The 24,490-nt window shown below is 44.6% G+C and overlaps 1 protein-coding gene across 1 annotated transcript in view; it reads left to right on the top strand.

Moving 5' to 3' along the window:
• SLC24A3 (solute carrier family 24 member 3) overlaps positions 1-24,490 on the top strand; it is a 482,065-nt gene that overhangs the window by 332,534 nt on the left and 125,041 nt on the right. The window contains exons 4-6 of the mRNA XM_041732814.1: positions 19,115-19,189; positions 22,382-22,466; positions 22,844-22,947. Of these exons, the coding sequence (XP_041588748.1) occupies positions 19,115-19,189; positions 22,382-22,466; positions 22,844-22,947 (264 nt within the window). The remainder of the gene's footprint in view (positions 1-19,114; positions 19,190-22,381; positions 22,467-22,843; positions 22,948-24,490) is intronic.

Consider the following 24,490-nt stretch of genomic DNA (forward strand, 5'->3'; position numbering starts at 1 on the left):
GTTGGATGTCTGACCTAACGTTTCTGTGGTTATGTAGATGAGAGAAAGTCTTATCATGACAAATAATGTTTTCTGAAATGCAAAATCCAGCCTTTTTCTTGGGGCAAAAAGAAGTTGGCTATGGCTCTGTCTTCTCTGCCGGGGGAAACTTCCCACAGATGGGGAACAGATGGGCCTAGATTGAGGCACCATCTGCTTTTCAGTTGTAATTAACATTGGATCCAGGGGTGGATTGGATTTTACCATAGCGTTGGCCATCCCCTTTGACCACCAGGGAATCCTAAATCATGTGTTTGTTGGAATGTGAAACTTGGGTTGGATTGCTTCAGATGGGCAACAGCTCTTATGAGACAAGAAAAGGAAGCCAGGCTGTGCAGCAAATCATTTCTATGTGCCTACTTCCATGCCACAGTGGCCACTACAGATGCAGTCAAAGAGGAAGGGACTTGCTACTCTTTTCTTGTGATACCTTGATTCCATTTCAGTTCAACTGGCCCCACTTTTCTAACAAGTTGATTGAAATAATCCTCTGGCAACAATAATATTATTCAGCATTTATTGAGTGCTTGCAATATTCCTTCCATGATACTAAGAATTTTGCATGAATTATCTAATTTCAAGACAACCGTATGAGATAGGTGCCATTATTTTTCCCACTTTACAAACAAGGAAAACTGAAGTCTTAATGAGGTTTAAAATACTCATTTCAGGTCACACAACTCAGAAATGAACCCAGGCTATAGATTTTGCTTTGTAACCATGGTTAATCACAGCATCCACCAACTTATTTATATTAGAAGAGAGCAAAATTTCTCCCATTCCTGTTTTGTAAGTTGCAGAAGAGAACTGCAGGAACTCAAAGATAATTAGTGTCCTTCAGTTCCTTCAAAATCACCTTGTGGGAATGTATCTCTCAGTGTTTCAGTGTGGTCTAGCCCCCATGCCATTAGATGATCTCCTAGATCCTTAGTTGTGACTCTGCTTCTTACTTTTTCTGAGCCCTGGGAGAAGCAAGTGAAAACATGATTATATTTTAGCTTTCTGTCTTGAAGCCACAGCTCATAAAGTTGATGTCAGCATCTACAAACTGCAGCAAGAGTCAGTCCTTCTCATTATCAATGACATTGTTCCTCCAACAACAGAGAGAATTTCTAGCAGATGGTCTGAGAGCATCTTTGTCTTGAGCCCTGATGGACTTTGAAGGGCACACTAAGTGAAGAGAATGCAAGAAGCACATCCAAAGACTAGCAGTCATTTGTACTCTTGTCCAGGGACACAGGATTCCCCAGAATACCCCCTGAACATCAAGCCAGCCTATGTCAGCCATGGATAAAGGAGTCCTTGTGCCCAGCTCGGCTAATTGTCAAGAGAGATTTTGAGCCTCCTAGTTAAAAGTCCATTGTAATCATTTGGTAATTATTTTAATGGATTGTCATTGAAGTGTGAAGTTGGGAAATACTGTAATATGAAGCTTTGGTCTGGCTTCGTTAGCTGCACTAGATCTTAAGCAGTAAAATGAAGATCAGAGTTTAATAAAAAAAAAAAAAAAAAAGATCAGAGTTTAAGCCCCACACCAGCCTATTGGCTTTGTTCATTTATACACACAGTCCCAGACTGGACCCCTACCCACAGGCATCCATTCGTTAGCCCTTTATACCATTCACAAGCAATATTAGGCTGGGGGTGCTAGATGACCCAGTAGAGCCCTTCCCCACTAATGGCAAATCGACTTCTCTTCCAGTAACATATCCTGTGATATGGAGTCAGCTATGGTAATGGGTCACAGTAAAGACATACAGTTAAGGAAGTAATCCCAACCTGGGAATGTTGCCATAGCTTTCAACTGGGTGCCCAAAGCTAGATTGCAGGGCAGCCATCTGGGCACCTTCTCAAGAATGCCAATCTACCAAGAGCACTAAAACAGCACTATAGTAAATGGGAAAGATGGCGCCACTTAACTCAGGCTTCTACATAACAGAACCAAAGGCAAATAGATTGATCTCCTGCACCCGAAGCAAACAGCCCCTTAAAGAAAAAGGATGTTTCTGTTTTTTTGCTACTGCTTTCCTTTTTCAATTACACATACTCTGTAAGTGCTCATATCATCCCACCAGCTGAAATTTTAAAATGGCACAGAGCATGATATCTGCCAACATTGAATGAAATGTGTTGGGATCCCTGGGTGGCGCAGTGGTTTAGCGCCTGCCTTTGGCCCAGGGCGCGATCCTGGAGACCCGGGATCGAATCCCACGTTGGGCTCCCAGTGCATGGAGCCTGCTTCTCCCTCTGCCTATGTCTCTGCCTCTCTCTCTCCCTCTCTCTGTGACTATCATAAATAAATAAAAATAAAAAAAAATTTAAAAAAATGAATGAAATGTGTTTTATTATCTAAATATTGAATACTAAAACTTCTAATTCGCAACAGGAAGTTGCCTATTTTAGAGTAGTTCTTACCAAAGAAACTCAAAAGAGATAACAATTACAGAAAAATGGGGGAAGATTTTTCAGAATATTTTTCAAGACATTGGCTTTGCTTACACCAGTAGAAATGAATTATTAAGAGGCTTAATTTATATATATGTATATATTTTATTAATAGAAGATTTGTTTTCTCCTCTCTTCTCCACTAAATAAATGTTGCATAAATATTTAAAGAACATGGGTTTGAAGAGGTGCCAGATTATGAGCCTGGCTGAATGACCTGTGTCTCAGGCCGATTCTGTGTTTGGAAGTGCTGGTTACTCGCCCATGATTGGCTTGTAGTTCCACTGTTTGATGTTTTTTGGCAGTTGCAGTGCCCACTAACTCCCAAGACTGTTTGGGGAGAGAATAATAAGAAAATGAAAAAAAGGCAAGAATGCAAATATCTTGATAACTTCAACCAGCCTGGTGTCTTTCAAAGGCATAGTGTTGTGCAATAAGGTTAGCTCTAACTCTGGCATGAAAATCCCTACCCTATTGTGGTTTTCTTCAGAAGAGCTTGGCACAGGTTATGAATAAAAACCTTGAGACAAGAAGCAGGTTTCTTACCAACCTTGAAGTGAAGAGTTCCACCATCTTGTAGAGAGTTAGGAAATCTTAAAATTTCAAAGTCCTCCAGAAAAATTAAATTATCTAATATTTAGTATATCTCTAGGGGAGAAGTCACTGTCCTAATTTTCTCAAACAAGCCTGAAGAGGAAGAGGCCACTCTTGGCAGACAAGCCTGTTGTCAACCCATCTCTATGTGGCATTTTGAAAATTCCCACAGGGTGTGCCACTAGGCTTTAGTGGGGAAGGATGAGGTGGGGCTGTCACTGAGAAATGGGAGAGGAAGAAAGAGAAGAAAAAGATCTTAAGAAACCTTCAATACAGTGAGCATTCTACGCCTTCATATTACTCTTCTCTTGCCCCTGAAAGCAATTGGAGCTAGAGCCATGAGCTCTGGCTTGGATTAGATTCATACAAATGGGACTTAAGTCCAGTTTCAGTTATTCACTGGCTCTGTGATCTTGGGATTCTATTCCCTCTGCCTCAGTTTTCTTGTCAGAAAAGTGGGAATGACAACAGTTTCTATTTTGTGGTGTAGTTGAGAGATTAAGCTTTAAAGCAGTTCTAAGCCTGTGTTCAATACTCAGTAAATGTCAGCCATCATAATTATCACCATCATTATCTGTCTTTGCATCACCATCATCATCATCATTGTCTCTATCACCATCATATCATAGTCACTATCATCACCATCATCACCATATGGTCAAATGATTATCACCATCAACATCACCACCACCATCACTGTCATCATCATCACCACCTTCACCATAATTACTATCACCATCATCATTATCAATTATCATCATCATCATTACCATCACCATCATTCATCATCACTTACCATTATCATCATCACCACCACCATCGCCACTACCACCATCATCATCACCGTCATCTTCATCACCATCACCATAACCATCATCACTATCACCATCAGACCATCACTGCCACCACTTGCCATTATCATCACATCACCAAATAACTATGTCTGCTGTCATCATTATCATCATCACTATCACTATCACCATCATCACCACCCTGACCACCAATATTACCATCACAATCACTAGTATCACCATCATCATCATTGTCCCCATCATCGTCACATCATAATCACTGTTAACACGATCATCATCATCTCCATTACAATCATCATCACCAGCATCAAAACCACTTTCATCATTATAGTATTCACTTACTGGAGTCAACAGTGACTCTTGTTCAAAGCAGATAGTCTGCATTTATGCACCCAAATATCAGCCACCCAAACTGACCTTTGCCTATTTCTGCAGCCTCATATTTCTGCTTTCTCGCCCACAATCTACACTGCAGAAATAGTGAAAATTTATAATTTTAAGCACAAACCATGTTAATTTATGATACCATGCTTTTATTCATGCTGTTCCCTTATCTAGCCACTTCTTTCCTGACTTCTTTGCCCGGCTTCTCAGACATGATATACCATCTACTCCTCCCAAGAGTCCTACCATACCCTTCCTCTCACTCTCTAAAATGTAGGTTAGGGATCCCTGGGTGGCACAGTGGTCTGGCGCCTGCCTTTGGCCCAGGGCGCGATCCTGGAGACCCGGGATCGAATCCCACGTCGGGCTCCCCATGCATGGAGCCTGCTTCTCCCTCTGCCTATGTCTCTGCCTCTCTCTCCCTGTGTGTGTGACTATCATAAATAAATAAATAATTTTTAAAAATAAAAATAAATAAATAAATAAAACGTAGGTTAAATGTCCTTCCTCTAAGCTCATGTAGAATCTTGTGAATAGCTCTGTGTTTGGCTTCACTATCAAATGCTCTGCTTACATATTTAGCAGACATGTTGGTGTTGCATCAGACTAACCTGAGTCCTCCATACTAGTTTGTGGCTTTTGGATGCTCTACTTTTTAGGGATCATCCCTGTGACCTTCTAAGATCTTGGGCTGCTGGAGCTACTACCCCAGGGTGCACTGAGTGGCAAGTGCCTTGTAATTTGCAATCTATGGGGTGGCACATAGCCACTAATGGCTGGTTGGTACAGAAGTATGAAAGCCAAGCTCATTTGTTGCAAAGCAAGACAAAGTCCAGAGTTCTCTGAAGGATCAGGCTGAGGCTAGGTATCACCTGGCATCACACCTTTCCTTAGTTTCTTCTCCTTCCTTATCCTGTTCTACTACTATCTTATCAGGCTGCCATTGTATATGGATTCTCACCTGAGGACTTACTTTTGGCAAACACAGCCCAGATCCAAGAACCCTTTTCTTTGGACCAGTTGATACTACCTGAGCGCAGATTGCTCATTCACAGTAAATGTCATGTTTAAATGAATGGATGGAATCGCTGCCAGTCAAGTAGAGCATTTTCCATCCTCAGTTCCTGGAATCTACTGGGAGTAGAGACCATGTGATGAAGTTTGGAGGATTTGAAATTACACAGTGATAGATTTGAGTGATTGTTGATTCTGCTGATAAGTTTTGATTCTTATTTCTTCCAGATCCCTGTTCCCTCTTCTGTAAAATGGAGACTCTAGACGGCCAACCTCTGTGGGTTATTAGGAGGGTGAAATAAACTAATACATTTTACATTACATGAGCCTAGGGCCTAGCCCATAGAAAGAGCTCATTCCTTCATTCAGGCATTCATTCAAGAAACATTCCAGAAACAATGTCAGGCACTGATATAAGCCAGAGAATACAGAAGTGAACAAAACTGTCCCAAACCTCTGTCCTGGTGTGCCATCTAGATGTTGTTGATGTTTTCATCAGCACAGACTCTGGGCCTGAGGTTATGGGTCACCTCTGTGTGGGACTCTTGAAGTTTACACATGAGTTCAGTCTTTCAGCCACCAGGTAGTTAGCACCTATCTCCTGGAACAAACTGGGAAGGAGGTGGAAAGATGGTGCCTGTTAACTTGGATTTCCACATGAGGCTAATCTTAGGAGACAGCAGTCATAGGTCCTCATCTGAGCCCTGTTGGGAACCTTGAGATTGAGCATGAAACTGTGGGAAGATACCTGACCCAACAGTCCAGGGATAGGAGTTTCAGAACAAGCCAGGCCACCATGGTAGAGTGACTACAGGAAAGTTATTTAGGTGCCTAGAGCCTTATTTTGCTAATCAAAGAATTGGGCAGCTGGACCTGATCTGAGATCACCATTCTGACTGCTGACAGACTTCATTTGGTTGGCTTTACAGTTGTTGCTTTACAATTGTTGAATTCTATCATTCATTCATTCAGTACTTATTGAGCATATACTATGTGCCAGACTATACTAGGCACTTGGAATACATCAGAGGATGAGACAAGCAGAGACCATTATCTTCACAGAGCTTACATTCTAAGGAAGGAGGCAGACTGAAAGAAAAAAAAACAATCATAATAAATAAAGTGTTTATTATGCTGAAAGCCAATCCATACAGTGGGGGAAAAATAGTGGAGCAGGGTTTGGACATCGAGAAGGGAGGAGAGGCATGTTGCAGGGTGAGGGGGTAGGTTCAAAGAGAGTGATATTTGAGCAAAAGTGAAGGAAGTGAGGGAATGAGTTACATGGATGGCAGGGAAGAGAATGGGCTAGTCAGTGCAAGGCCCCTGAGGTGCAGCAGACCAGGTTTATTCATGGGACAGCCAGGAAGCCAGAATCAGGAAAGGAGAATAAGAGGTGAAGCCAGAGTGGCTACATTAGTTTCCATTACTCAGAATCAGGAGATTTTACCTAAAGTCCAGATTTGCAGCTTCTCTCTTAGAAAATTGAAAGCTCTCACTACACCAAGCACATTTTCTCATGCAATACTGGCTGGGGCAGAGCACAGGCTGCCAACTTAAGATGGGCCTCCACTGTCCAGCAAGCCACAGACCCTACCTCACCCACTTCTCTTATTCCTGCATCTTGTGGACTCCTGTGGGCAGTTGAGACCATGGTGCCAGGCAGCAGCCTGTGACAACACCAAGGTACCCAAACTCATCATCACTCACTGAGTCCACCCCTTCCTTCACAGTCATTATTTCTCTTAGCCCTGACTCTGTGCTTATTCTTGTGTGAACTAAACAAAAACTCTTCTGGGGAAGACTTTGAAAAGGAAGCTTATATAGATGTAGGAAAATTATCATTCCTGTTCTGCAAATGAGGCTCTTCCTTTGGAAGGAATTCATGGACTTCACAGAGTTTGTGTGTGTGTTTGGGGGAAGGCTGTAAGGGAATAAGAAAACATTTTCCTCTTCCACTCAGACTTGTCTCCTGTCCTGACAGCAAGGCTTCGGGGATATTTTATTTACTTTTTTTTGCCAAAAATGAATTTATTAACAGAACCCCAGACTGTATTGTGATCACACCACCTCACACACATTCAGATGGCTACAGTCAAAAAATAAAATAAAATAAAACCCAGAAAATATCAAGTGTTGGTGAGCATGTGGAGAAGTGGGAACTCTCATGCACTGTTGGTGAGAATGTAAAACAGTGTAGCTGCTTAAAAACAGTATGAAGGTTTCTTGCAAAACTAAACATAAAATTACCACACAATCTAGCAATTCCACTACTGGGTATTTACCCAAAACAATTGAAAGCTGAGACTTGAACACCTGTGTTCATTGCAGCATTATTCACAATAGCCAAAAGGTGGAAGTAACCCAAATGTCCAAACATGGACGAACAGAGAAACAAAATGTGATACATACGTACAAGGGATTGTTGTTCTGCTTTTAAGGAAAGAAATCTGACATTTGCTACAATGTGAAAGACCCTTGGGAACATTATTATGCTAAGTAGGACAGGCCAGTCACAAAAGGATGAAAAGTGTCTGATTCCATGTCTATGAGGTCCCTATAATAGTCAAATTTATAGAGACAAAGTAAAATGGTGATTGCCATGGCCTAGGAGGGAGGGGGAATGAGGAGTTAGTGTTTAATAGGGACAGAGTTTCAGTTTGGGAAAATGGAAAAGTTCTCAAAATGGATGGTGGTGATGGTTGTACAATAATCTGAGTGTGGGGGATCCCTGGGTGGCTCGGCGGTTTAGCTCCTGCCTTTGGCCCGGGGCCGGATTCTGGAGTCCCAGGATCGAGTCCCACATCAGACTCCCTGCATGGAGCCTGCTTCTCCCTCTGCCTATGTCTCTGCCCCTCTCTCTCTCCCTATCATGAATAAATGAATAAAATCTTAAAAAAAAAATAATCTGAGTGTGAATGTGAATATATGTAATGGTATTGCACTGTGTACTGGGAAATGGTTAAAATGGTAAACATTGTATTGTGTGTATTTTAAAACAATAAAAAGTTAAAATTAAATTTGAAAAATCAAATATACATAATATGTATTGTATATCTATATAGAGAGATGGAGAAAGAGAATGATCCATTCCCTCTCAGAGAAGTTGGCTCTTCTCTTCCCCAACCGAGTTTGCTCTCTTATTTGAGAAAATGCCAAAAAAAAGAACGAAAGAATGAAAGAATGAGGAAGAAGAAAAAGAAAGAAAGAAAGAAAGAAAGAAAGAAAGAAAGAAAGAAAGAAAGAAAGAAAGAAAGAAAAAGAAGAAGAAGAAGAAGAAGAAAGAAAGAAAGAAAGAAAGAAAGAAAGAAAGAAAGAAAGAACCTCAGGAAGCAGTTCAGCCTGTGACCCCACAAAAATGGGTTGTGTCAGGAAGCCTCTATTGGGGTTCAGACCTAGCCAGCCAGACACACCTGTCCCCCAGCCCCCCAGCAATTTTGGGGGTCCTATGGGGTACAGTGTGCATGGCGATCTAAATGTGTTCTCTTTCTTCCTGGTCACAACTTCCTACTTGTATTTTTATTTTCCTTATGTTTTGATGCTTTACACTTATTTGTGTTTAGCATTATTCTATTGTTTCTGTTTTTATTGTGAGTCTTCACAGATCCCCAGTGGAGGGAAGGAGGGAGTGAAGGCTGATGTCTTTGTGAGATGAACTGTGGTTGGCTTTAAGAACCTGTTTGTGTCCCCTTTCCACCTGCTTCTCCTCTGGCCACTCTCTCCCACCACTGTTCCTTTTTCTTCTTTGCAACCTTCCCCAGTTTTCCTAGATGGTTATTCTCTGTCAGCACCCCCACTTGTGTTGTCCACTCTTTTCTGCCCCACTCTGTCTCCAGACGGCCAGGCTCTAAGGCCTATATCCCTGGAGTTTCCACGCCCCTAGAGAAGGATGAGAGAGGTCAGAGCATTTCTTCCCTGCTCCATCTTGGCTTTCCAGACTCTGGCAGCAGCTGCTTCCTTCACCTTCTGTGGGAACCCACCTGCTCAGCAGCTCATCCCCACTTACTGGGCTGCAGCACCACAGTTCCCTCCTCTTGCACTTTCAGGCCACTTGACGGGAACAGATTCCGGTGTTGCTAGGCACTGAGTGCCTTGCTTTCTCTGTGGATTCCCTTAGCCCTGCCTGTGCTACTATAAGCAAACATTTCATCAGACTCTCTGCAGTTAAAAAAGGAGTTCTTTCTGGTTAAATCCTTTTGAGTGACCCTCTGCTTCCTCCGCAGACCCTGATAGATGCACAAAGCCTCCCCACTATTCCAGATTTAGCTCTCTCTCTCAATGGGTCCCACTTGGGGCTGGTAGAAATTGACCAGGGAATTCCTGGACCACCTGCATCAGAACCACCTGGTGCTGATTAGAAATGCAGATCCCTGGGCCCCAACCCAGACCTGCCAAATAGATCTTCTGGAAGTGGGGCTGGGGGACCCGCATTTTGTATGCGTTTCCCAGATGAGTCTCGTTACTTTAAAGCACACAGAGATCTAGAAACCTGCATGATTCTTTGTTAATATGTTAAACACAAGATCTAGCATCAGATCTCATAACTATTTTTGAAGTAGTGACAAATAATGCATACGGTCTCTGCAGTGCTTGTCATGTGATATGAAAGGTCTGTGATTTCCATTGGGGACATATTTCCAGGTCTTGCCAATACTACTGTGACTTTATTGCCTATATTCTTAGTGGAAGGAAATGCTGAATTCCACTCAGAGGCTAGAGAAAACAAAGATGCAATCCCTGGTGGGGTAGGGAGTTCAGGGACCCCTGGTTAAGAGCTCCCATCTTATAAGAGGCCTTCAGAGAAGGGGATTTGAGCCCTACCACAGGTTAGAGAATTAGATATTCCTTATACAAAGGGCAGACAGTTCATTAAATAAAGAGACCTCTTCTCCTGAGATGCTGTGTGGTATGGTGGTTAGGAGCATGGATTTGGGAGGCAGGTCTCCTGGGTTTAAATCCTGCCTCTAGCACCTACTAACTGTATAATCTGAGCCAAGGTTACTGAGCTTGATTCTCACCTGTGAGGCTGGATTAAATCCAGGGTCCCATCCTGTACTATTGTGCAGGTCAATGGAGGATGAGTGTGCCTAGCACCAGTGGGCTTCCTGTAAGGCCCATGTGGGCATCAGCTCTGCTACACAAACCTGCCCCCAGAACTTTCCTTTAATGAATATGGAGGAGGAGTGGCAGTTATCCTCTGCCACTTTTTTGGAGAAGCTGACCACCAAAAGAAATAAATGACTTCCTCAGGGACTTATGAACTAGTATCTCATTGTGGACACCATAGAAGAGGCATCTGGGGAAAGGGAGAGAGAGAGAAGAAATTGAGTGAGAGAGAGAGAGAGAGAGAGAGAGAAGAGAACTCACAGGAAAACAATTGTTCTTCTCCCACCAAAATATTTCTCCTGAGACGACAAATGTCTCATTCCCAAGCCTCCAAAATAGTCACTCCACTGTGGTGACTTCCAAGAACACAGATCAGCTCTGGGCCTTATATGGCCATCATAAAACTCCTTGCAAATAACATAATTATAGGATTTATGCTAATAGAGGAGAGACATTAACAAACTCAATTCCTTTAGCATTTGAGTTCCTACAAGAGAAACCCTTTCAGTTGACAGTGGTTTCAAAGACCTTCACTAGGGAATCCCTGGGTGGCTCAGCGGTTTAGTGCCTGCCTTTAGCCCAGGGCACGATCCTGGAGTCCCGGGATTGAGTCCCACGTCAGGTATGGAGCCTGCTTCTCCCTCCTCCTGTGTCTCTGCCTCTCTCTCAATCTCTCTCTCTCTCTCTATGTCCATCATAAATAAATAAATCTTTAAAAAAAAAAGACATTCACTGACAAAACCATCATGGGGATGCAGCTAAGGGCTAGCATCCCCATTTTGTGTTGGTCTCTCAACCTACAGATAGTGATGGTCTCTTCTAGGGGTGCCTGGGGCACACATCTGGGCCCCTGCTACCAGCAGCAAGCCCTCACAGACATTTTCCCTGGCAGAAGCCAATGTTGCAGCTGAGTTGGCCTTTGTGATCCTTTCTATGAATGCAAGGCATTCCTCAGCTACAACCACCAGGGAACTCTGGAAAACAAAGATTTATTACTTATAGGTTCTAGAGGGTACACGGGACAGCAGAGCCACGCAGTGGGGGGCATGGTGAGGGAGTGCGGACCTGGGGCTCTGCCTCCACTGGGGTCAAGGATGGCATGCCTAGGTTTTCATAGGTTTACACTTTACTGGTGAATTTAAAATATAAGAGTGGGAATTAGGGCGTGGGAACGGAGAAGCAGGGTCACTCATGCGGTCAGTCATCTAGGTCACCCAGGGTTTTCTAAAATGGAAACTTCATGGTGGGGCAGCCTGGCTCCTTTTCTAGTTGTGTAGCTGGCAATGTGTTTATCTGAGATGGATGTCTCTGAATTGCATGCCCTTACACTAGTCCCTCTGGATTTTTGAAAAACAGTTGTTTCTGAGAGTGGCCCATCTTGATTACAAACTGCACTTCATTCTTTCCATAGTCTTCCTTAACATCCTTCCTTCTTGTCTTAATTTGGGCTCTCCCAGAAGCAGACTCTGAGACAAGGGTTAGAATGCAAGTGGCTCTCTGGGGGTAGACAGAAATGTCAGTAGTGCAGTGGGAAGTGGGGCAGAGAAGGGAGGATTGCTAATAAAAGATGGCTGGTAAAGCTTGCAACAGTGTGGGTACCTGAAGCTTAGTCATCTGGGGAACCCAGGGAGAGAGCTCGGTTCCTCCAGTTAGTCCACCCAGAGGGCAGGGGAGCTGGGTTACTGATACACCAACTCTCATCAATCGTTGTGGGAGGGCTTCTAGGGATGATTATACTCTAGCACATCCTGACCACTTTGTGTAAGGTTATATCAAAAGTCTTCGAACAAATTGAGACATATTCTGACATTCAGAAGACACCAAATTAATAAGTCCCGAAGAATATGATAGAGCCCACATTGTCATCTGCTACATTCCTTTCCCTGCAACTCCCCTCCCCCAATCTTCTTATGCAAAATGCTGGTCTGGCTGTGAAGCTCAGAGTTTCTCTCTCTAGTCCCCAGAGAGGGTGTTTCCAGGAGAATGTTGTCTGTAGCGGTAGCAGAACCCAAAAAATTTGTGTGTATATTGGTCCCACCAAGGCATCATCGGGCTATCAGATACTAAGCCTTTAATGGGGGGGAAATGATCTTAAAAGAAATACCACCCCTCCCCCAAGTTTAATCATGTATTATCACTTGAAACTATGAAAAAGACAAAGAAGGGAAAAGGAAATCTTTTTTTGTTTAGTATTCAAACCATATTCTGTGGGAGATTTAGAACAGTTTTCACCAAGGCCAGAGTTCCATGGATCTTCCCTAGAAATTGCTTGTCCAGCACCACCTTCATTGAAATTAAAAACAGAGCGACATGAGTGCAGATGATGTAGTAAAAGGAAATTGTCTGTGAAAACCGCTGACTGTAGATGCCACATAAAACAGCAGGGTTAATGTCACGCTGTTCAGAGACATTTGCCCTCACGACTCAGAAGCCCTTATGTATATTGACATTTCAGCTGGAGCCTGTTCACCTCCATTAAGCCACAGGCCATGATAATTTCCTGTTACTTTAGGTGCTTTCCAGTTTAACCACTATGGTCAACGTTTCTCTAGTTTTATTAGTCCCGCTCAGCCTTTGAAACCACCCGATGAGATGGTATTTATCTTCCAAAATCCCAGGTCAGTGGCTACTTCCTCTGTGATGCCTCCTCTGGCCTCCCTTGGATAGCCTTGCCCAGAAGAATGAACCATCTACGTCCAGAAATCAGATAAAGAGGGGCTCAGTCGGTTGTGTCCCACTCATGATTTTGGCTCAGGTCATGATCTCAGGGTCGTGAGATTGAGCCCCGCGTTGGGCTCCATGCTCAATGTGGATTCTGCTTGTCTCTCTCTGCTTCTCCCCTGTTTGCACTCTCTCGCTCTCAAATAAATAAATAAATAAAATCTTTTTTTAAAAAAGTATGGAAACCTGACTCATGGCCATTGAGGCAAAAGGGGGTTTATTGTTCATTTTCTCACATAATAAGAAGTGCAAAGGAAGATGGCTTCTGGCATTAGAGCCACTGGTGAATGGTATCCTTAGGGATACTTAAGGGATGGCTGAGCCATCCCTTGCATGTTTGTGTGTACCTTCTTGCTTGTTGTTTCATGGTCATACGATGGCTGCTGCCACTGCAGACATTCTGTTCAACTAACTGCAAAACTAGAAAAAAGGGTCACATTAGTTGCATCTGTCCCTTATTCTCATGGCCCAAACTGCATCACGTGATCATGTCTAGTTCCAGGGAGACTAGAAAAGCTGAGTATATTGTCACTCAGAACTTGGAAGTTAACTTCTCATTATTGTTTTTACCATGGCTGTTTATCATCTTGGCTGCATCTGTTGCCGATTACCATAATAATACCGTATAACAAATGGGATCAGAATGTCAGTGACATACAACAGTAAACATTTATTTAGCTTGTGGGTCTTTGGGGTTCAGCTGAACTTTGGGGATCAGTTAACCCATGTCTGAGAGTTAGCTGCTTGTCAATTCATGATCTCTGACAGCCTCAGCTGGAACGAGAGCATCTTGGCTGTGCTCCACACATCTCTTGTCCTCATGGCATTATTGTTGCTGTGTCAGGTGCCTGGCCACCCCCAAACCTCTTTGCTCCCCTGTTTCCACGTATGCCCCATGGTAACCTTGTAAGCTAACTTGAGAGCATGGTGTGATTGGTCTCACACTGAAGGCTAAGCAAGGTAAGGAGAGTCACTCAAGGTCATAGTAGCTTGGAAGTGTCCATTGTGGGATTTGATGCGAGCTCCTTGACCCCATTCTGGGCTTCCTCCAAGGCTCCAGGCTGCCTCTCCTTCTGCAGCTGCTGTGCTAGTCAATGCTATGTAGGCATTTCCCGTGATGGCTTCCAAAGGTGACACCAGCTACTCTGTGGGCACCACCCTGGTTGGCCTCATTCATTTCATATAAATAGGGCCTTCATTCTGTGCAAGGCTGCCCTGAGATGGGGTGGATATGAACGTGAGAAGAGCACAGCTGTGGCCCTCTTCAAGAGAAGAGGCGCCAGGTACATGAGCCTAAAACACGGCTCACAGTCCAGGCAGCACGTAGTCAATGCCAAAATACAGATTCTCGCAGTGAGTTCCCAGGAAGGGAAGACCCTGTAGTCCTGAGCTTGGAGTGGAAGCTGAAACAGACCCCTCTTCCCTTTTCCTCTGCACACACCCCTCACTCATCATTTCCAGAAAGCATCCCGCCATTTACTTGTCCTTGTTGCTGCAACCAGCCTACAGGCTCAGATTCCAGGGTGTGGGGCAGCACATCTGTCATCCCAGGGTATTGGCTCACCTCAAACATTTTTGAGGGTTTAAATCTGTCTTGTATTTTTTAGCACACCTTGTAAAAATAATAATATTAAAAAAAGAACATCACTCAACGGTTTCAACATCTGGAAGTTTATCCTAGAAATGCAAAAAGATGTATCTTTAAAGATGTTCATTGCAGCAGTGCTGATAGACCATTTATTTGTAGAAGAAAACAGGAAGCCATTGCAAATGAAGAGGTAGCTAGGGTTTACTCCTGTTCCTGCTGATCACATTGATACATATGGTATATTTGTATGTGAGTATAGAATCAAAATAAAGCTTTTAAAATAAAAACCTGGGTGGCTCCGTGGTTGAACGTCTGCCTTTGGCTCAGGTCGTGACCCTGGGGTCCTGGAATCGAGTCCTCTGTCAGGCTCCCCTTGAGGTGTCAGCTTCACCCTCTGCCTGTGTCTCTGTCTCTCTTTGTGTGTCTCTCATGAATAAATAAGTAAAATCTTTAAAAACAAAATAAAATAAATAAAATAAAATAAAAACCAGTAAGAAAAAACATCAGTGAATCTGGCCAGCAGCCCCCAGAAGTGGATGGCTAGGATTCCAAAATTTGTATTTGCCTCCCTTTGTGTAGTTGGAGAAGTTAGCTTATTTGTAGGCCAACTGAAAATAGAGGGTCTAGATTGGGCAGCAGTTCAGGAATGGCCTCTGTCAGGGGAGGCAGCTGGCCTTGGCAGGAAGGCTCGGAGGGTCCTGGGGTCACACTCCAGGATTGCCATTTGCCATCTGTGCATCCTTGGACAAGCTACTGTACTCTCAGAGGTATTTGGGACATGGGACTGTTAACTCCCTGCCTCCCCCAGGAGTTAGAAAAATTACATGGGACAGTCCTTATAAAGTACTGGAGAGTACCTGCCATTCCTGGCCCAACAAATAGTGGCAAATGTTAATAGTATTATTATTAGTCATTATCACCAATTATATTATTACATCCTTTGGAAATACAGGAATGGCTAGATGAATGTGAAAGTCCCTCACTCTAAAATATTCAGACCAGTTGTATTGATGGTACTATCAATATTAGCAGGCTTTCTGTATCTTCAAGGTGGACTTTGTACATTCGTTTTGTTCCTTTGTTCTGTTTAGTTTCCTTTTATTTCTTAATAGATCCTTTTTTAATGCATTTTTAGGTTCAGAGCAAAAATTGAGTACAAGGAAAAAAAATTGAGTACAAGGTATTGATTTCCTTATCCTTCCTATCCCCCTACATGCACAGCACCTCCCCTCATTAATACCTTGTTCTATTTTGTCTATTTTTCCAATAGGAACCTGATTTCCAGTAGGTAACAGGGCAACAATTAGAGTGGAGTTTCTCATAAACAAAGTGGCAAGCCAAGAGGGGCTCTATGGCTGGAAAGAAGCCCCATGGCCTGGAAGGCCCCTCCAGAGGCACATCTGATCGAGGGGGGGGGCATCCCTGTCTCATACTCCCTTGTGCATGGAAATTAACCTGATAGTCATCATCTTTGAAAGCATGGAGAGCATGGAAGATCTATTCGTGTCCCAACCTAATCCAAGTGTTGATTTGCAATACGTTAGATGGAGCTTCTTGCCTTACAACAGAATCAATATATAATGTTGGAACACAGTCTTAAAAAGACGATTTATAAACTTGGCTATTTCAGTGAGTTGAGTATGGCAGCTGTAGACAGCTTATTTAGATCTTGGTGAATTCACAAATGTGCAATTCTGTATTCCAATTACTGCATCTGGCCATCCTTTGAAGAAATGATAAAGCCCAGATATCATTGGATCAGCCAAGTCATACAGCAAAAGGGGGGTTGATTCCATTGCAATTTAAAAATGTATATTCTCACTCATCCATGAACTGTAAATACAGCATTAATTTTTTAAAAATTGACATTTTCTTCCCAAAAAATCCCCAGACAAATAATTTTGATTATGAATAGACCAATCAATAAAAATTATTTTTAAGACTTCTCAGCATGCCAGACATCCCAGGCTCCTTGGAGATTAGAAAAGTGTAATACAGAGTCCTTGCTCTAACATCTCCAGCACCTACAAAATACAAATTCAAGGTGGACAAATCAGAAAATATAGATAAGAATTATAAAAACAGAGTCACACCAACAGCGGGAGAAACTATTTTGATCAATGGCTTACAAACTCTTATATGCAAATATATTTACGCAAGCATGTGTCTATATATGTATGTGCTTATACAATAGATAATAACCAAAAAGATTATACACGCTGTCTCATAATATTTTTCATTTAGCAATGTACTATAAATGCCTTTCCTTGTTGTTAACTGTGGACTTAACCTCTTTTAGCAGGATTTCATTGAATGATGAACCACAGTTTATATAACCAATCCCTAATTGTATATTTTGTTAGGTTTTGATGATTTATTAAAGTCAGCATTTTGGAATGCATATCCACACTGCATATGTTTTTGTGCACTCATCTGATATTTCCACGGAATCAAGTGTTAAGATATGTTTTGGAATCTTACAGCTTTGTTAGAGAGCCCAAGCACACATGTGTGAAAAAGAAAACGAGTTCATAGAGTGGGGGAGGTATGGCTAAGTTAGTGCAACAATCAAGAGTCAAAGGCCAGAGAGATCATTTCATGCTTGGGTTGCTACAGAAGGCTTCATGAAGGACAGATACAAGTGACAAAAATTCTGTTCAAGCCATCTTACATGTCAAAGGCATATTATTGGCTCAAGAAATTGGAAAGTCCACTTTGGTTTCAGACTAAGCTGGGTCCAGAGTTCATGTGGTATCACTGACCACCAGTATGTGTGTGTCTGCATGAATGTGTTTGCATGTGTGCATCTGTGTGTGGGTCTGTCTACCTGTCCCATCCTTTGGTTGGTCTTCTTACTATGTGAGCGGCATTCTTAGGCAAGAATGCCGCCCCCAGCAGCTCCAGACTTCAGTGGTGTTTACATCTCATAAGGAGAGAGCCCCTTTCTCCCAGCTTCTCTGTCAGTCCCCCCTTGGCCTCTTGCATACTTTTGGCCCACCCACCACTGTGTAACAGGGTGGGTGTCCCGGTTGCTAGCCTGGGTCATATGCCTGCCTGCACCCTGTGCTGAGGGAAGTTGGGAATGTATGACTGAAGGTCTATCTGGGAGAGTGGTTCTCAAAAACAGATGTTGTTGAGAGATCAAAACATGAAATTGATGTCATAGCTGAACATACTGGAACTTGAAGGATGAGCAGCTGTAACCGGTCAATGCTTTGGGCTGCAAGTAGCAGGAAAACTCCAAATCAAACTGGCCTAAAATGCCATGGTACAAAGTCTGGAGCAGGTGTGCTCTAGCACAAATTGCTCAATGGCTTGATGACACCATTAAGTTTCTCAGGGTCAGCTTCATCTCATGTCCGATTTCCCTCAGTAAGGTTGCCAGGAAGCCAGGACTTGCAGCTTCCTTGTCCATAATCAGTGCTGGAGTTATGGACAAAGACTGACAAAGACTCTAAAACTTTCCTGCTATCTCTTCAGGCCAGCCCAGGTCATGTGTCCACCCCAGAACCAGTAACTCTCAGTGGGAAATTCTGCACACTGATTGGCTAGTCAGTATCTACTCCTGGAGGAAGGGCTGGGGTCACCTTCCAGAGGATATGGTGGATATTGGAATGAAACTGGAATCCCATTAGGAAGGAGTGGAGGATGGGTGCTAGGTGGCCAACCAACAATGCTATCCAAATAAAATTTATTAATTTGATAAGAACCTTGGGAGTTAAATAGGTAGAGAGATTATTTATGGCCAAACGGTAGAATTCCATGGTTTTTCCTGGTCATAGCTGACAGGAAACAAGATTTCAGAGCCTGTCCTGGAGAGAACAGCACAGTGAACAACCTCAGCTGAAGTTTTTGTTTATTTATTCCTTCACTGCATGTATATTTATCGAGCAACTACTATGCACCAGGCACTCTGCCCAGTGCTGGGATAAGTAAGATAGATAAAGTCCGTATCTTTGTGGACTTCTAGCGAGGAAGACAGATGACAAGCAAATTAATATGTCAAGAAAAACAAATCAGGGTAAAGTGGATAGAAAGAAATGGGAGGGGGGAGCCCCAGTCCCCTTGCTTAGGTTGACATTGAACCATGGACTTGAAGGACATAATGGAGTGAGCCAAGGTCATCTGAAGGAACTGTGTTTGGGGCAGAGGAAACAGTAGGTACAAAGGCCCTACTATGCTATGCAGGCATCCATAGTATGTTTGGTGGACAAGGGACAGAGTGTTAGATACTGAGGTCAGAGAGGAGGGGTGAGATCGCAGAGGGCCTCCCAGGCATCACAGTCTTTGTCCTTTGAGTAAGATGTTGAGTCCATGATTCCAGAGGGCATTATTGAAGCAGGGGGGTAGCCAGTTCCTCCCCCAATGGCTCTGCTTTCACTCTGACTTTAACTTTTCTTTCCCTCTCTTCCAGGCCATGTACATGTTCTACGCGCTGGCCATCGTGTGTGATGACTTCTTTGTCCCCTCCTTGGAAAAGATCTGTGAGGTGGGTGCCCTGTACTCTCAGCATGTCTGAGTGGGTGGTGCAACTGTGCTGCCCCAGGTCCTTCCCTGAGGTCCTGGGGAGCCCTCCATGCCACCTGGGTGGGAGCAGCAGGCATAAGCATGCTTCTGAGCAGTGAACGATATTAGCACAAAAGCTCCATCAGTCCACTTAGAATATCAGGGTACGGTCCCGTAGTTGGGCTTTAACCTGTACGACCAGCTCTCCCTACTCCATTTGGCAACTCGAGATGCCAGTTGTCTTCTCCTTGCCTGTTTTCTTAGCCTCTTTTAAATCCTTCTCTTCCTTTCTCCCCCTCCATTCCTCATATTACTCTCCCTTATTTTTTTCTGCATCTGTGACCTCCCTTGTGGGGTCCTCTCAGAGCACGAGGTCTTCAGCTACATACCTCCATCACCCTGCCCTCTGTACATGTGCAGAAATGCTTCAAGCAGGGGCCCGAGAAGTGAGAAGATGAAAGAACTGGTCACAGGGAACAGGAAGGGGACCCTGTTCAGAATCAGCCCAGGGAACCCCAGGTTGAAGACCAAGTGACATCCTTTTCATCAGAAAATATTCAGCATAATTTAGAACCCTTTCATCCTCTTGCCTCTTTCGTTTCCGTGTCTGTTTTGAAATGCAGTTTCCTTTATCTGGAAGCTTTCCACTTTATTTTATTTTTAATTCAGAATCTGGTTTTCCAAAATGATCTCTCCCAGACACACCTCCCATCTGGGACTCGTTTCCTCATGTAGTTCTCAAACTTGGTCATCCTTCCCCATCCCTCCCCCTCCCTGCCAGTGTCTGATTCTTGAATTCTTAGTGGGCAGCAGGGACACCCGTTGCATTTCTGTGAAGTGCCCAGGTGATGCTGAGGCTGTTGGTCCAGAAACCACATTTGGAGATCCTCTAACTTAAGCAGTTTCTTCTACATCCTGGATGTCGGTTTGGGTTTTGTCCTTAAAAAAATAAAACTAAAAGAGAATTGTGTCATAGGAACCATGGAGGGGCCTTGGGAGGAAGTTCCTTTAAAAGAAAAAAAGATTTTATTTATTTATTCATGAGAGACATAGAGAGAGAGACAGAGACACAGGCAGAGGGAGAAGCAGGCTCCCTGTGGGGAATCTGATGCAAGACTCGATCCAGGACCCCAGGATCACGACCTGAGCTGAAGGCAGATGCTCAACCACTGAGCCACCCAGATGCCCCAAGGAGGATCCTTTATTTGGTAGAAGGAGAAGGAGAGCAATGAGGTTGCATCTGAGATGGACAGTGGGTATGTGCAGAAGCCCCTTGTGTAAAGCAATGTAAGCTGAGCACAGGATCACCTTACATAGTAGGAGAAGAAGCACTGAAGCACCCATAACTGGGGTCATTTGTGATCTCTGAAATACCACCACTTGGTGCTCTGTTCATTCTACAAAGCAAACTACTCTCTCTCCCACACAATTTTTTTATAGGAAATTTATAACCCACTCTAGAAATGGAGGTATTCTTGTCAGGAGGTGCTCTACTCCATAGAGGAAATCCATAGCACCTGCAAGCATACTTCTTGGGGAGGAAATGGGACAAAATAGAGTGTAGTCCTGGCCATCTGTGGCCATAGGGCACAGAACAGCTCCAAGGTGATGGCAACACATTTCAAGGAAGGATATTTGTGCAAAGCAGAGTCTGAGCCCCCAGGACCAAGGGAGGAGAACCTGGGACTGGAATGGGCATGTCAGGGAGCCCTGGGGAAAGCAAGGCTGGTTGCATCAGTAGTTACCAGGGCTCGATGGGGAGCTGGGAAGGCTCTTGACAACTCTGTTCTGATAGATAAAGGTGCCAGAGGCAGGAAGACTTCACCCCCTGCCCCAGCTGGTGGGGATTCTGAGCATCCAGCAAAATGCTGCCAGGGCCCCAGTGAATTAGGGATGAAAGACGAGGGGATGTAAGGAAACATGGAGAAAGAAGCAAAGTCTGTGGATGAAGGAGAGAAAGAGGAACTAGAGATGAGCTCGGGGTGTGGACTCTATACCTCATGCCCCATCAGGGAGCCCTAAGCTGGCATGGAAACAGTAGTCTCGGGTTCTCCTGGTAAGTCTTGGCCGACCACCAAGGAGCGTGAGCTCTGTTAACCTTCAGGGACTCTCTTCCCCAGGGGACTCACCTGCATCCCTCACAGCCATACCTTTCTACTTGAGGAATCCATCTTAGAGTCTTCTCAGAACCCCACATGAAGTTGAGCTGTTCCGTCCAGAGCCAGGAATCAGCAGGATTCCAAATCAGAGTGCTCGAGTAAGGCTCCTATTGCAGTCTGTTGCTGGTCAGTGGAGCCAGGGGCCTATGCCAAGGCCCTGCTGCCCCTCCATGGCTGAGCAAGGAAGTGCAGCGGCCTGCGCCACTGGGAAGAGGGTCTGTGTCATTCAAGACTAGCATCTCCAGGCTGGGACCCATCAGGGAACCGGCTATTTACTGACAGCCAGCAGCTTACCTTCTGGGTAGTGATTGGATGCAGAAAGGCTAAACATGCTAACCAGCCTCTAGTATATATTTGTCTTGTCCTCTTGCAAATCACCTTTTGAACTAACTGACAGGGTAACCCAGAGTGTTCGTTGTATAGGACATCTTGGTAGGGCTCCTCATCCTTCCCACTCAGTCTCAATCCCACCCCCCATTCTTCCAACCCCAGGGCTTCAAGATTGCATTAATGATGAGCATCAGGTTTCAGGAGGGTGACCCCTCCACCCCTAAAGCCTCTGTAACCTCCTAGCATCAAGACTTTCAAACTGATTACCATGAGCCTCATTTAGCCTATTGATAAGCATAAATAGTATTGAAAAAAAATCCGAATGTTTTACATAAAAATGTGGTTTTGAGCACCTCTTAAGAAATAAGGATATTTGGCAACATGGAGGGAACTGACTGGCATACTCTTTAGAAAGGAGGCAGATGCCCACTGTGCCTTATGCTTGTATGACACCTGGGGCTTCTTGGTTGAGGATTCCTAGATCTTGTTAAGAACCTTTAACCCATAGAGATTTGCAGCCCCCTCCCTGATCCTTCCCCCAAAGAGGAGGCCCAGAGGAGCAATGGCCCAGCTGGGGGCTGGGGGGAGGGGGAGCTACACCTGAGCTTGGGACCTTGAGAGTCATGGTCGCCTCTGTTTCCAGGGCAATCCCAACTCACCTGTGCTTTGTCCTTACTCCTCTGCAGCGCCTGCATCTCAGTGAAGATGTGGCTGGGGCCACATTCATGGCAGCAGGCAGTTCGGCCCCAGAGCTGTTCACGTCCGTCATAGGTAGGTGATGACCTGGGGACATCTCAGCCCTGCCTTCTCTTAAGGACAAGGGCTGTGGGGACAGACAGCCTTCCAGTGGCTTGGCTAATAGGAAATGAGAATCTCAAGACTCCAGGGAGCAAAGGCCACCTTCCCATCCCACTGTGGTTACTGTTATTATTTTAAGAGATGCTTTCCCTTGCATGAACGTGTCCCAGGTCCTGTGCCCAGGCTCCCATGGAACAATATCCCCAGTGCAGAGTTAAAACTCTCTCCTGCCCTTGGCTGCTTCCTGTAGACACTGAAAACAATCTAATTAACACTTGTGAAAACTCCCTTATGCCCACATCAGAAAGCAACTGGCCACAGCAGCCAGGCTGACATTAGGTCTGTTTCAGGGGTCTTCATCACCAAGGGTGACGTGGGAGTTGGGACCATCGTGGGCTCTGCAGTGTTCAATATCCTGTGCATCATTGGCGTCTGCGGGCTCTTTGCTGGGCAGGTAAGGCTGATAGCCGAATGCGGCATGGGGTTGGAGGGGACAGCAGGGAGGTGAGGCAGGAGTGGCATCAGCATGGGGGCCAGTGGTCTCGGGCAGCGGTGACATGGGGTCTCACACCCCAGGAGGCCGGCTCAACTGGAAGTAGAAACAGTCAGGCCCCATTGTTTGGTCTCCGTGTTGATGGCATACAGAGCGCCGGGCCACATAAATAATTAACCAGCTTCAAGGTGCAGGCTGCCAATCTGAAGGTGTTGAGCTCATTTTGAATGTCATGATCTGAACTGGAATGACCTAAAACCATTTAATATATAGCTTTGCCTCAGTGGCAGTAGAGTAAATGAGAGAGAGAGAGAGAGGAAATGACAGGGTTTCGTTTCTTTTTTTTCTGCTAAAAAGCATTCTCAGCTGTCACAGTGTAGGACAGTTTTGCTACAGCCATCAAGCAATTCAGGTACATGGCCACTTTAGCTTACATTTGGGATCACGAGGGGCTTTGCATGCCTGCATTTTATCTATGGAGACTGTTCTACTGCCAGGGAGTGTCATGGGGTCTGGTGTCTATATTGGAAATCCTCGGGAAGATGCCCTGAAGTCACCTAAGTGTGAGGCTTGCTGAGAGCCCAGGCAACGTGGCAGCACCCAAGGGTTTGCCAACTCTGATGTCCCAACTCCCTCATAGGAACTTTGATCCTGAGCTCTGCCTTGACACCCAGAATTTGAATATCTTCTAAGAAAAGCACCTTCCAGAAGCCCATTTAGGGTACTCTACTTGCAATATTGAGGAACATGGTGATGCTAACTAGCTCCCCCACTGTGGAGGACACCGCAGGGTCCTGCTAGAGGTGGCTGGCTGATTTGAAGGCTAAAGAAAGCTCCTTTGAGCCTTCTTCCACACCCTGTTCTGGGCCCCTGTGCTGTCGTCCAGTCAGCTGGCCATGGGCACCTACCTCTCACCCTGCCCATCTTTCTAATGCAGACTGGAGTCTATGCAGGAGGCATCTGGCACATGGTTGCAGTTCTCCACCGCCTGTTTCTAACTGCCATTGATTTGTGAGGGCTGCCTGGTGGGTTCACTGCTTGTGAGTGACAGGCAGAGGGACACCTCGATCTCACCTTGAATTGGCTCCAGAGCCCACAAATGGAGGGTTACTTCTGGGGCTCCTGGATGGGTGCATCCATACATAGTGGTCGAGCGCCACCCAACTTGCCAGACTGACATTTGCCTTTTTTCTCATCCTTGTGATCCATTACCTCTTTTCTTAGATTTTGTGGACCTGCAATATGGTGGTCTCTAAACCTCTAAGAGGTTTAGACCTCTTAGAAATATAGCCAGTGCCTCCCAAAACAAAACAAACAAACAAACAAAAACTGACTCTCCGTCCTTGCTTTCGGGGCCATCTGCACTTGGGTGGATCTCATCTGTGTCAACCGTCTTCTCATTGCCCTGCGGAGAGGAATAGTCACATCCTGCAGAAGAGGCTGTTGCTGTTCACACTCTCTTAATTAACATTGTCACCATTAGCAGTATGATTATTAGCCTGGC

Source organism: Vulpes lagopus, chromosome 18 (genome assembly GCF_018345385.1).
Source record: "Vulpes lagopus strain Blue_001 chromosome 18, ASM1834538v1, whole genome shotgun sequence".
In the NCBI taxonomy this organism is placed as follows: Eukaryota; Metazoa; Chordata; class Mammalia; order Carnivora; family Canidae; genus Vulpes; species Vulpes lagopus.